Source organism: Panthera uncia, chromosome B1 (genome assembly GCF_023721935.1).
Source record: "Panthera uncia isolate 11264 chromosome B1, Puncia_PCG_1.0, whole genome shotgun sequence".
NCBI classification, from domain to species: Eukaryota; Metazoa; Chordata; class Mammalia; order Carnivora; family Felidae; genus Panthera; species Panthera uncia.
Genome location: NC_064811.1, coordinates 89,912,120 through 89,926,778, shown reverse-complemented (window position 1 = coordinate 89,926,778; position 14,659 = coordinate 89,912,120). Strand labels below are relative to the sequence as shown.

The window sequence follows — 14,659 nt, the reverse complement described above, 5'->3', positions numbered from 1 at the left end:
GAATTAACTAACTTGACAATAAATTATTTTTAAAAAATAATGAAAATGCTAATACAATTATTGGAATCAATTATAAAAAATAAATAATAAAACTTGGTGGCTTAAAAAAAATAAAGAAGTAACACTAATTCATCTCAAACTCTAACCCCAAAAGAGAAAAGGAGTGAATACTTACTAATTAATTCTGAGTCCAACATTACCCTGATAACAAACTCAAAGATACCACAAAAAAGGTACAAAGAAGAGAAAAAAGCTGCTTTCTTCACTGACCTCTCCCTCATATCAAATATGCCCAGAGATTGCCAGTATTCTTCGTTCATTTGTGTAGATCCAGATTTCCATCCAGCATAATTTTCCTTCTGCTTAAAGGACTTTTTTTTTAACTTTTCTTATAAGGTGGGTATGCTAGTGATTAATTCTTTCAGCTTTTGTGTCTGAAGAGGTTGTTATTTGCCTTAAAATTTTTAACGATATTTTTGCTAGGTATAGAATTATGTCAGTAGAGTACACCTCTCTCAGGGATCACTACCCTTCTTTGCCTGATGTTCAGTATCTTGAAAATCATTGCTTTCTATATTGTGTCCATTTCCTGATTGCTTTAGGCAGAAAGGTCAATCTGGTCCCTATTATTTAATCTTGACTGGAAACAGAATTCCCATTTAATTTAATTTTAATTAATTTTAATTTACATAGCCACATTTGGCTAGTGACTCCTATATTAGATAGCATAGTTAGCAATTGCCAGGATTACTGAGATTGAGTTTTTAAATCACAAATGTTAACTTCAAATACGCATATTTTTTAAAATGTATCCTTTAATAGACCTTGTATTATAAAGTGTAAGTTAAATCAGTCAACTCTCAGTTCAGCTCTGATAGAGGCAGTCTCATATACGTTATACATTAGAATTGTTCAAGCTCATTTCAGGTACAGTTCCTGTCTCCAAACTCTGTGTTACCACATTTTTTTGAATGTAAATAGATTCAAAATAAACAGTGTTGTAACAATGAATTGTAAGGATGAAGAAACAAAAGTTGAGTTTTCAGTTTTGTCATTCTAATTGCCATTTGGAATTTGTGTGTGTGTGTTTTGTTTTTCCAGAAAGAGAGAGAGGTGGGTGAGAGGCAGAGGGAGGGAGAGAATCCCAAGCATGCTCCACACTCAGCACAGAGCCCAACATAGGGCTCGATCCCATGACCAACTGAGTCATCCAGGTGCCCCTGGAACTTTTGTTTTTAAAGCATAAAATAGTGGGGCACCTGTGTGGCTCAGTTTGTTGAGTGTCCAATTCTTGATTTCAGCTCAGGACATGAACTCACAGTTCATGGGTTCAAGCTCTGTGTGGGGCTCAGCACTGAGAGCATGGAGCCTGCTTGGGATTCTCTCCTCTCTCCCCCTCCTCTGCTCTTCCTCTCTCTCAAAATAAATAAAGAAACATTTTTTAATAATATAAAGTGTAAAGTAGTAAACTGGTGCAGACTGAAAGGTGAAATATTTTTGTTTGCCAAGTGCAAACAATAGTACAAAAAGACATATTTTACCAAATTTGAATAATATCTTTAAAGTTTATTTCTTCTGAAACAGAGACAGAGAGAGAGCAGAGGAGGGACAGAGAGTGAGCGAGAGAATCTCAAGCAGGCTCTGCACTGCCAGCACAGAGCTGGAAGCGGGGCTCAAACTTACCAACTGTGAGATCATGACCTGAGCCAAAATCAAGAGTTGGACACTTAATGGACTGACCCACCTAGGAGCCCTGAATAATATCTTTGAAATGAAATTTATTCTGGGGCTCCTGGGTGGCTCAGTCAATTGAGCATCTGACTCTAGATTTCAGCTCATGTCATGATCCCCGGGTCATGGGTTCAAGCCCTGTGTCAGGCTCTGTAGTAAACATGGAGCCTATTAAAAAATAAATACATAAATAAAATTTTTTAAAAATAAAATGAAGGGTGTTTGGTGGCTCAGGCAGATAGACGTCTGACTTTGGCTCAGGTCATCATCTTGTGGTCTGTGAGTTCGAGCCCTGCATCAGGCTTTGTGCTGACAGCTCAGAGCCTGGAGCCTGCTTCAGATTCTGTGTCTCCCTCTCTCTCTGACCCTCCCTGCTTGAGTGTGTGTGTGCGTGTGCACACTCTCTTTTTCTGTCTCTCAGAAATAATAAATGAATAAGCTTTAAAAATAAATAAAATGAAATTCATTCTTATTCTCGATGTATTTAACCGCTATTAAATGGCAGTATTATTTATTACTATTACAGGTATAGGTATAACTTTTTCCTTTTTCATTAAATAAACATACTCAAAAATATTTATTTTTTTCCTTTACTTTGCAGTATTTTTTACTCTTATTTTTTTGTAAGCATGGTTTTATGTATGAATTTCAATGAAAGAAAATGTTTACTGTTTACATTTTTCTGCATAATTTATTGTTCATTTTTTCATGATTTTCACTGGAAATAATTTTATTGTGTAGGGGGTAGTGTTTAAAAAGTATCTGTTGTATGTGTCAAATGTACTAGGCTTGCCATTTTTCAATAGACAAACAATTTTTTGCAACTCCTATTCCAGACAAAGTGCTGGTTTCTTTAACATATAGAGTTCCTATAGGAAAACAAACAAGAAAAAAACCCAGTATACATCAGCAAAATATATGGTTAGTGCAAGAAGAAAGAAATAAAAACCTCTCAAGTTTGAGCATATTGAAAGATGTTCAGTCTCACTGAGGGAAAAAATGCAAATAAAACTGTACTCTGATAACATTTTTCTGTACCAAATTGGCAAAGATAAAAGTTTAGTAAGGTATATGTATGTAATCAAGATTATGGATAATAGACACTGTCATATATTAATGGTGGGAATGCAAATGACAACCTGTATAGAGAGAAATTAGGCAATACCTTCCAAAATTAAGACTGCTGAGGCACCTGGGTGGCTCAGCCAGTTAGGCTTCTGACTTTGGCTCAGGTCATGATCTCTCAGTTTGTGAGTCTGAGCCCTGCATCAGGCCAGCTCTGTGCTGACAGCTCAGAGCCTGGAGCCTGCTTTGGATTCTGAGTCTCCCTCTCTCTCTGTCCCTCCCCCACTCATGCGCGCGCGCTCTCTCTCTCTCTCTCTCTCTCTGTCTCTCAAAAATAAATAAACATTAAAAAAATTAAAACATTAAAAAGACTTTTTTTAATTGATTCAGCAATTTCACTCCCAGGTAACTATTGACAGATATACTTAGTATATGTGGGAAATAATGTGTATCGTATAAAGATTATTACCACATCGGTTATAATAACAAAACATTAGAAACCATCTGTATTCCCTTCCAGGGGCTACTTACAAGGCCACTGGTTACAAATTACATTGGTATTAGGGGACAGAGTTAGAAAGTAAAATATGGGCTCATGTGTGGAAAGATTCACAAAGAACTTTTTTAAGTTTATTTTGAGAGATACAGAAATAGCATGAATGGGGAGGGGCAGAGAGAGAGAAGGAGAGAGAGAATCCCAGGTAGGCTCTGCACTGTCAGCACAGAGCCCAATGGGGGGGGGGGGGGCTTGAACTCAGGAAATCCCAAGATCATGACCGGAGCAAAAACCGAGAGTTGGACGATTAACCAACTGAGCCACCCAGGTGCCCCACGAAGAGCTATTAAATGAATGACTCTGAGGTGGGCCTGGGTAGGTTGAATGGATAAGGGAAAAAAGGAAACATACGTTTTACAGGCACTCTTTCGAACCTTTTTGTAATATTCATTTGTGCTTCCTATTTTTAAAAAATTAATTGAAAATGAAAACAACAGGAGACTCAGCGGACTGCAGAGAGCTGAGCAGACACTACCTCTCCGCTAAAAGTGATGTGGCCCCGGCGTCATCGCGGGGCGGGTAACCTGGCGAGGGCGGGCGGGACAGCCCCAGAGAGCGGAGAGGAGGCCGGGGTTTCCCCGAAGACCTGGCCCTGAGGATCCCTCACCGCGAGGAAGGACCATTGCTATGGAAACCAGAGCGTGGGGCGGCCTGGGATTGTGGCTCCCAGATGGTGGTGGCCGGTCTTCTCTCTCCCCGAGACCCTCGCCCGCTTCAGGCAAGGTTGCTTCCTGAACGAACCTGCTCTCTCGCCCACGAGAGGAAGTTTCCCATGGCACAGCCTAGCAGAAAGATGCAGCCTTTGTGCTTCACTGGCCGCTGACCCGTTGGCCTGATGACAGCACCCCGCGTACCTTTCCGGTTCGGTTCCGGCAGCCATCGGTCAGCGGCCTCTCACAGATCACCAGCAGCCTATACATCAGCAATGGGGTGGCTGCCAACAACAAGCTCATGGTCTCCAGCAACCGGATCACCACGGTCATCAACGTCCCGGTAGAAGTGGTGAACACTTTGTATGAGGACATCCGGTATGTACAGGTGCCGGTGGCTGACACACCCATCTCACGTCTCTGTGGACTTCTTTGACCCCACTGCTGACCACATCCACAGTGTGGCGATGAAGCAGGGCCGCACGCTGCTGCACTGCGCTGCTGGCGTGAGCCACTCAGCTGCCCTCTGCCTTGCCTACCTCATGAAGTACCATGCCATGTCCCTGCTGGACACCCACACGGGACCAAGTCATGCCGGCCCATCATCCGGCCCAACAATGGCTTTTGGGAGCAGCTCATCCACTATGAGTTCCAGCTGTTTGGCAAGAACTTCGTGCACATGGTCAGCTCCCCTATGGGAGTGATCCCTGACATCTAGGAGAAGGGGGTCCGTTTGATGATTCCACTTTGAGCCATCTCACCAGCCTCTGTGCCCAGGTCAAAGGTGCAGATCTGCTGTTGACCAAGATCTGAACTTAAACATTCTACTGTTGTTACAGAAAAAACAGATGATGCCTTTTATAAGGAGCAGGAAAAAAAAGGAAAGGTGCTGTAGCTTTTAACCTTATTATCCATATCTTCAAAGATTAAGTTCACTAACTGTAGGATGGTGCAGGTAAGTTTCCTACCCTGTGAGTGACAGGTCATGGCTGCTGGCCAGATGGGAGAGAGAGGCAAGTGCCCAGGTCAAATGGACCAGTGCCTAAAGCATATGGCAAGCTTGGAAGCCTGCTGCCCTCCCGCAGACTGACCAACCCACAAACGAGTCAGCCACCATTCCACTTCACTCTTTCAAACCCGAAGCCAGAGCCTTAAGCATCATGGCGCCTCCTGTGCCACTCACAGTCAGTGCCAACCTACTAGATAAGTGGCATTCAGGTGGTGCTCTGGGAGCCCTGGGGGCCCAGGCCAACCCTGCTTCTACCTTCAGCCACAGGGACCCAACTCTGGTTTTCTGGGTTGGATTTACACATGACATAGTTTTCAAAGAAAGCATTCCATTGTATAAAATTTACGAAAAAAATTTTTGAGTGCTATTGTAGGTGGCAAGTTCTCAGAGTACCCATGGCAGTCCCCCACCAGCCTTTGATGGTGGCATTAGTTTCCTTCTTAGAGGCACACGTGGAGAGAAGGCCTGGCATCAGGCTTCAGGGGTTCCTCTTGTAGGTCTTGATTTGGAAGGCCAGAGCTACAGACTGGAACCTAGCCTTGTCACCTCCTCCCCATATGATCTGGGACCTCTTGGAGCCTCAGCTTTCTCATCTGTCCAGGCAATGACAGCCCTTTTCTCACAGCATTGTCATGAAGATTCAGCAATTCCTTAACATGGTGCCTGACACACAGTCAGGGCTTATGGTAGCAACTCTAGGCATGAATGATGCTTTGGCCCTGCTGGTCCTGGTTAGCACGGTCATCCTCACAATTCCCCCATCTTTGCACAACCCTTTATTGTTTACAAAATGCTCTTCCAAAAAGGTCCTCCTGTGTGGAAAAAAAAAAAAAAAAAGGTTTAAGTCCCTTCACACCCTACTTCATGAGAGGCCTAGCTTCTTAGCCTTTTCAGAGTTCCCATTGCATTTAATCCATGTGTGCCCTGGGAGTCCTGAAGCAAGGAGCACTCTTCCAGATTCCCCACAAAGGCCTTGTTTAGATTGCTTACCACTAAAGCCAGTGCCCTGGTCTGGCTAACCACCTGGGTCTATGAGGGCACATGCCAAAAGGACAAATGAGTGGGCCCAACCTATAGACCCTGAAATCCAAGATGGTTCAAACCTCCCAAGGACCTGAGGATCTGACTCAAGACCAGCGATTCTAATCCAGAGGTTTTCAAATGAACAATATAGGAGACAGACAAAAGCACAACTTGTCTGTGGGTCCACCAGTGGAAGCCAAATGCCTTCTTCCAAACCTGCCCCACCCCAACTTCCATGACGGGCTTGCCCAACGGTACAATTTTAGAGTGTGGGGGAGAAGGAAAATCACTGCTGTAGACTGACTTCTTGTTTTACAGGCGAATAAACAGACCCACAAACACCAGGGCTGGTGTGGCAGAGTCCACACACAGCAGACTTTCTGGAAGAAACCCAGGTGGAAAATTTCTTCTATAGCCTTTTTAAAAAGAATTTGATTGGGACATGTCTTATCTTCATTTTTAAAAACTTTGAATTAATATACCATAAAAATCAACTTTTTTGTATGTACAGTTCTGTTTTAACACATTTGTGTAACTACCTCTGCAGTTAGAACACAGCAGTTCCATCACCCAAAAAATTCTCTGATGCCACCTCTTTGTTGTCAAACCTTTGCTCCACCCAAGCCTCTGGCACACACCAATCTGTTCTCCATTCCTGAAGATTTGCCTGTTCTGGAATGTCACATCCATAGCATCATACAGGATGTAATCTCTGGAGACTGGCTTCTTTCAGTATGTCTTTGAGATTCATTCAGGTTGTTTTTCATAGCTAAGTAGTGTTCCAATGTGCAGATGTACCACAGTTTGTTTTAACTTTCACCCATTGAAGGATATTTGGGTTGTTTCCAGTTTGGGGTGATTTTGAATAAAACTGCTACAAATGTTAAAAAAAAAATGAAAACAACAACATTTCAGCCATCTTACCTTCATAATAAAAAACAAGACCAAGAAACAAGGCCAATGATTTTTTTTAATTTCTGAGGCAAAAATAATGGAATTGACCCAAAGTAATATTTCCAATTTTTAAAGGAGAATAGGGTATAAGTGCCCAGCGTACCTGCACACATCATATAACCATTTTCCTCCATTTCCAATAACAAAATACTGGTCTTGGGAAAAATGGGTAGTTATTTAAAAAATAAAACATGGCACAAAAACAGACACTCAGATCAATGGAACAGAATAGAGAACCCAGAAATGGACCCACAAACGTATGGCCAACTAATCTTTGGCAAAGCAGGAAAGAATATCCAATGGAATAAAGACAGTCTCTTCAGCAAGTGGTGCTGGGAAAACTAGACAGCGACAGGCAGAAGAATGAACCTGGACCACTTTCTTACACCATACACAAAAATAAACTCAAAATGGATGAAAGACCTAAACATAACATCAAAATCCTCAAGGAGAAAGCACGCAAAACCTCTTTGATCTTGGCCACAGCAACTTCTTACTCAACACGTCTCCAGAGGCAAGGGAAACAGAAGCAAAAATGAACTACTGGGACCCCATCAAAATAAAAAGCTTCTGCACAGCAAAGGAAACAATCAGCAAAACTAAAAGGCAACTGACAGAATGGGAGAAGATATCTGCAAACGACATATCAGATAAAGGGTTAGTATCCAAAATCTATAAAGAACTTATCAAACTCAACACCCAAAAAACAAATAATCCAGTGAAGAATTGGGCAAAAGACATGAATAGACACTTCTCCAAAGAAAACATCCAGATGGCCATGAAAAAATGTTCCACATCACTCATCATCAGGAAATACAAATCAAAACCATAATGAGATACCACCTCACACCTGTCAGAATGGCTAACGTTAACTCAGGCAACAACAGATGTTGGCAAGGATGCAGAGAAAGAGGATCTCTTTTCACTGCTGGTGGGAATGCAAACTGGTGCAGCCACTCTGGAAAACAGTATGGAAGTTCCTCAAAAAATTAAAAATGGAACTACCCTATGACCCAGCAATTACACTACTAGGTATTTATCCAAGGGATACAGGTATGGTGTTTCGAAGGGACACATGCATCCCAATGTTTATAGCAGCACTATCAACAATAGCCAAAGTATGGAAAGAGCCCAAATGTCCATTGGTGGATGAATGGATAAAGAAGATGTGGTATACATATACAATGGAGTATTACTCAGCAATCAAAAAGAATGGAATCTTGCCATTTGCAACTACATGGATGGAACTGGAGCGTATTATGCTAAGCAAAATTAGTCAGAGTAAGACAAATATCATATGACTTCACTCATATGAGGACATTAAGACAGAGCAGATGAACACAAGGGAAGGGAAGCAAAAATAATATAAAAACAGGGAGGGGGACAAAAACATAAGAGACTCTTAAATATGGAGAACAGAGGGTTACTGGAGGGGTTTTGGGAGGGGGGATGGGCTAAATGGGTACGGGGTATTAAGGAATCTACCCATGAAATCATTGTGGCACCATATGCTAACTAACTTGGATGTAAATTTAAAAAGTTTAATAAAAAAACAACAAAAAATAATAAAATTCAAATTCTTTATGTGAATTAAACAATTCATCATTATTTATAAATAGAGAAACATTACTTTTTTATCTGTATAGAATGGCTATAGTTAAGGATCTGGTTGTTGGGTGTCAGAGCATGGCTTTGTATCAGAAACAGGTATGATACAAGATAGGCAGATCCAAGGAGAGAAAACAATTGTAGAAAAAAAATTGCTAGTGGAAAGCACGATGAGAAGGAACTAAAACTATAGGGGTCTTAAAACTCTTCCAGTGGAAAGACTTCCCATATATTTGATAATTTCAGGATATAAGCTGTTTATTTACTTCTGGAAGAAAGACAAAATTCTATATTGTTTACGGTTTTTGAAGCTTTTCCATTTTTAACCTCAATGCTTTCCAGGAAAATGATTATTGTACCAGTTACTTAATGCCATAATAATAAAATCACCACAAAATCTCAGTGGCATAAAACTTTACTTAGTATGCTAGTCTGCATGTTGGTTGGCAGTCAACTGATCTAAGCTGAGCTCAACTAGAGTGGTTCTTCTTTGCTAGTCTGGCCATGTTCTTCTCATAGCTATGGCAAAGAAGCAAAGGACAAACCCAACCGGACAAAAAGTTTCCAATCTGTTGTAACACATCTGCTGACTTCCTGTTAAACAAAAGCAAGTTACATGGCCAGACCCAGAGTCTAGAGTTAGGAAAATACACCCTGCCCCCAGTGAGAAGCAAGACAAAGGACTTGGGTGAAGGGAGGTTAGAAGAACTGGGGCCACTTGCAATCTACTACAATTACCATCATATTTGCATTTGTATAAGGTCTTAAATGTTTGTGTTTTCCCTGGTATTTATTTTTATTGGATCCTTAGAACAGCTCTGTGGGGATATTTTTATTTTCCACATTTTATAGAAGAGCAGAATCAGAAAGGTAAAGTCACTTACCTAAGCACACACAACTACTTAAGCAGTAGAAGGGGGAAGTGGTGGCCTTTTCTGTGCTTTGTCATAGTTGATCATTCTTTTTCTTTTGTTTGTAGGATACAGATGAAAATCAAGAACAATGGACAAAGAAACCACAGGTAAAGCTATACAGCTGTATACTGGGGTGAATAGGAGATTGTTTCTTGTTTTCTAACTACCAATCATCTGTCTCAAATTGTTTCATTGTAGTCCTGCCTAGAATAAAAAGACAAAGTTTACATCAAAATAATTGCTGCATCATTACAAATGCCAAGGAAAGGGCCAAAAGAAAACAAAACAAAAACAAACCCATAGACACAAAAAAGCAACAGTAACTGAAGGAGTTGAGTCATGATTTGAAGATGAATAGGCTAGAGTCATAACCGATACAAATTGTTGAACATGTGCTTCTAGTATATGTGAATATATTTTATAAATAATAAATACACTGCTATATAAATAATGCACCTTAAAACACAATTTTAAGCACATAGATAATATTTTAATAACTTTCATCAATCTTTAATGGGATAATGTCATTAAATATACTTTATTATTTTTCAAAATTTTCATTTGATTTAGTGGCATATTAACTGGAAAAAATATACTTCACAAAGAGCAACATACAATAAACACGTAGGGAGAGGTTCATAATGATACCAGATAGAAATTTATATTTCAAATACTCTTTTTAATTCTACTCATTGGGGGTAGGGCTGACTTCTTGTCATAGCTAATTAATTTTTCATTGTTTTTAACCCCATGATGTGACTGATGAACAGCCTCTACTGGGGTTAGAAGTATGACTCTGCTATGTGCTTTTCCATTGGTGTTGAATTTGGGCATTATTTTCAATCCAGCATTCACTTCACTACATGAATCTTTAAGCCATTTGTCCATTATTCCTTTAGCTAAAACTAGATCATATCATCTAGTTTCCTTAAGCACATGTATATGATCCTCTTAGAACAAAAACCCTCTCTTGATTCAATATCCTCTTCCAATTATCTCCCCATTTCTCTTTGCCCCTCTATATCTAAAGTCTCAAAATTTTGCTGTGCTCAGTTTCTCTTTTCCCATTATTTCTTGAACCCAGTCAGGCTTGAGTTTCCACCATTCCACCAAAATTACATTTTTCAAGGTCACCATTTAACTAGAGAAGCATTAGACACAGCAGCTGATCACTCCTTTCTTCTCTTTGCCTCTGTGCCAGCATTTTCTATTTATTTGTCTTTTACTTCACTGGCCACATCTTCTCATCTCTGTTACTAATTCTTCATTCTCTGCCCAATTTCTAAATATTGGAAGGCTCACACCCTCCAGTGGCTTTATTTTTCATTCAGAGAAAAAGCCAAAGTCTTCACAGTAACTTATAAGGTCCTATGTGATCAGTTATCCATCCCTCCAACTCTCTGACCTCATCTTCTCCTGTTCTCTCTCCAGTCACTTACATCCCTCCAGCCACACCAGTTCTCTAGACCAAGAGCACATCACATTTGCTTCTCCCCTACAGATTTTGCCCTGGCTCGTTCCTCTGACCGTGACATCCCACATCTAGATACTTGCATGGATTGCACACTCACCTTCATATCTCTGCTCCAAGATAAACTTTTCCCCCAAAATAATGGTCCTCCCCCTCACTCTCCCCAATCTCTATTCTTCTTACCCTGCACAACATTTGACACCTTCTGTCATACTGTGTATTTATTCTCTATTCATTTTTGTCTGTCTCCTATTAGAAAGGTAAGCTCTCTGACTTTGTGCAATTCACTCTTGTATCCCCAGGACCTAGAACAGTACCTGGCACATTGTAGTCTCTCAACAAATATTGAATGAATATGTTATGAGTGCAAGCACATGTGCTGATCCATATTTGAATATTAGTAAAGATAAATTTATTTCTTCCTACTTTTTCAATAAAACATAACAATTAATATAATTTCTATTATTTTACCCACCTGATTATCTTCATACTCCCAGATTATATGTAACTCACTTTAAAAATTATTGGTCAACAGAAGTGGTTCTCAGTCTTTGGGAGCATAAGAATTCTTAATGGAAACTGTTTAACTTTTGTTGTTATCTTAGGCTATCTTTTCTGTTCTCTATTTTGTTTTCCTAATTCCTTGAGTTAAATGCTTAACTCCTAAATTTTCAATTTTTCTTATTTTCTAATATAAGCATTTAAGGTACAAATTTCTCTCTAGGTAATGCATCATCTGCATGCCATAAGCCTCAGTGGCATACAATAAAAGTGGTATTTATTGTTCAGTTTGAAATATTTTCAGGTTTTCAGTATAATTCCTCTTTGATGTAGAAGTTTCTTTTTTACTTTTGTAATGAATATATATTTCATTACAAATGAATGGACAAAGGGCACCTGGGTGGCTCAGTTGGTTAAGCATCCGAATTCAGCTCAAGTCATGATCTCAGTTTGTGAGCTCGAGCCCCGTGTCGGGCTCTGTGCTGACAGCTCAGAGCCTGGAGCCTGCTTGAGATTCTGTGTCTCATTCTCTCTCTGCCCCTCCCCCACTCCTGCTCTGTCTCTATCTGTCTCTCAAAAATAAATAAAAATGTAAAAAAAATTGTTTTTAAATGAATGGACAAGCTAGAAGAGGGAACACTGCACACCCTGGGGTTTGGGTTTCTATCTTTTATTGATGATTGTTAACAAGGAGATGTAATATTTACTATTTGGGGCAAGGATGTCTTGGAAGCAGGGTTTCGGGTTTTTTATTCCTTATTCAGCCTACTTTGTCAACCATCTTGGGCCTGTCTGGTTTGATCCGGCTTTTTGTGACTTTGTTCTGGAGTACTGCCTGGACAGGCCTCTTACTTTCCTGATAACTGGGCATGACTTCTTTGCTGGCCTCCAGGTACCCTGTTAGAACCTAACTAACTGCCCCTAACATTCTCTCATTCACTTTGGGTGGGGTTTTTTTTGTTTTGCTTTTGTTTTTTTTTAATATTAAATATAATTTATTGTCACATTGGTTTCCATACAACACCCAGTGCCCATCCTAATAGGTGCCCTCCTCAATGCCCATCACCCACCTTCCCCTCTCCCCCACCACTCCTATCAACCCTCAGTTTGTTCTCAGTATCCAAGAGTCTGTTATGGTTTGCCTCCCTCCCTCTCTGTAACTTTTTTTTTCCCCTTCCCCTCCCCCATGGTCTTCTGTTAAGTTTCTCCGGATCGACATATGAGTAAAAACACATGGTATCTGTCTTTCTCTGCCTGAATTATTTCACTTAGCATAATACCCTCCAGTTCCATCCATGTTGCTGCAAATGGCCAGATTTCATTATTTCTCATTGCCAAGTAGTATTCCATTGTATATGTAAACCACATCTTTATCCATTTGTCAATTGATAGACATTTAGGCTCTTTCCATAATTTGGCTATTGTTGAGAGTGCTGCTATAAACATTGGGGTACAAGTGCCTCTATGCATCAGTACTCCTGTATCCCTTGGGTAAATTCCTAGCAGTGCTATTGCTGGGTCATAGGGTAGATCTATTTTTAATTTTTTGAGGAACCTCCACACTGTTTTCCAGAGTGGCTGTACCAGTTTGCATTCCCACCAACAGTGCAAGAGGGTTCCCGTTTCTCCACATCCTCTCCAGCATTTATAGTCTCCTGATTTGTTCATTTTAGCCACTTTGACTGGCACGAGGTGGTATCTCAGTGTGGCTGTGATTTGTATTTCCCTGATGAGGAGTGACGTTGAGCATCTTTTCATGTGTCTGTTGGCCATCTGGATGTCTTTAGAAAAGTGTCTATTCATGTCTTCTGCCCATTTCCTCACTGGATTATTTGTTCTTCGGGTGTGGAGTTTGGTGAGTTCCTTACAGATTTTGGATACTGGCCCTTTAACCAATATGTCATTTGCAAATATCTTTTCCCATTCCGTCGGTTCCCTTTTAGTTCTGTCAATTGTTTCCTTTGCAGTGCAGAAGCTTTTATCTTGATGAGGTCCCAATAGTTCATTTTTACTTTTAATTCCCTTGTCTTTGGAGATGTGTCGAGTAAGAAATTGCTACGGCTGAGGTCAGAGAGATTTTTTCCTGCTTTCTCCTCTAGGGTTTTGATGGTTTCCTGTCTCACATTCAGGTCCTTCATCCATTTTGAGTTTATTTTTGTGAATGGTGTAAGAAAGTGGTCTAGTTTCATTCTTCTGCATGTTGCTGTCCAGTTCTCCCAGCACCATTTGTTAAAGAGACTGTCTTTTTTCCATTGGATATTCTTTCCTGCTTTATCAAAGATTAGTTGGCCATACTTTTGTGGGTCTAGTTCTGGGGTTTCTATTCTATGCCATTGGTCTATGTGTCTGTTTTTGTGCCAATACCATACTGTCTTGATGATGACAGCTTTGTAGTAGAGGCTAAAGTCTGGGATTGTGATGCCTCCCACTTTGGTTTTCTGCTTCACTATTACTTTGGCTATTCAGGGTCTTTTGTGGTTCCATACAAATTTTAGGATTGCTTGTTCTAGCTTTGAGAAGAATGCTGGTGCAATTTTGATTGGGAAGACATTGAATGTAGATTGCTTTGGGTAGTATTGACATTTTAACAATATTTATAGTTCCAATTTATGAGCATGGAATGTTTTTCCATTTCTTTGTGTCTTCTTCAATTTCCTTCATAAGATTTCTATAGTTTTCAGCATACAGATCTTTTACATCTTTGGTTAGGTCTATTCCTAGGTACCTTATGATTCTCGGTGCAATTGTGAATGGGATCAGTTTATTTCTGTTTTTGTTGCTTCATTATTGGTGTATAAAAATGCAACCGGTTTCTGTACGTTAATTTTGTATCCTGCGACTTTGCTGAATTCATGTATCAGTTCTAGTAGACTTTTGGTGGAGTCTGTCAGGTTTTCCATTAGAGTATCATGTCATCTGTGAAAAGTGAAATTTTGACTTCATCTTTGGCAATTTTGATGCCTTTTATTTCATTTTGTTGTCTGATTGCTGATGCTAGAACTTCCAACCCTATGTTAAACAACAGTGGTGAGAGCGGACATCCCTGTCATGTTCCTGATCTCAGGGGGAAGCTCTCAGTTTTTTCCCATTGAGGATGATATTAGCTGTGGGCTTCTCATAAATGGCTTTTATGATGTTTAAGTATGTTCCTTCTATCCCGACTTTTTCGAGGGTTTT

At 40.1% G+C, this 14,659-nt stretch overlaps 1 protein-coding gene and 1 pseudogene across 5 annotated transcripts in view; both read left to right on the top strand.

The window, feature by feature from the left end:
• The window catches only part of CFI (complement factor I), an 86,937-nt gene that overhangs the window by 38,881 nt on the left and 33,397 nt on the right, over nt 1-14,659 (top strand). For all 5 annotated transcript variants that reach the window (XM_049631022.1, XM_049631021.1, XM_049631023.1 and 2 more), the window contains one exon: nt 9,576-9,617. In XM_049631022.1, coding sequence (XP_049486979.1) covers nt 9,576-9,617 — 42 coding nt within the window. The remainder of the gene's footprint in view (nt 1-9,575; nt 9,618-14,659) is intronic.
• Nucleotides 3,844-7,224, top strand: LOC125923527 (dual specificity protein phosphatase 18-like; annotated as a pseudogene).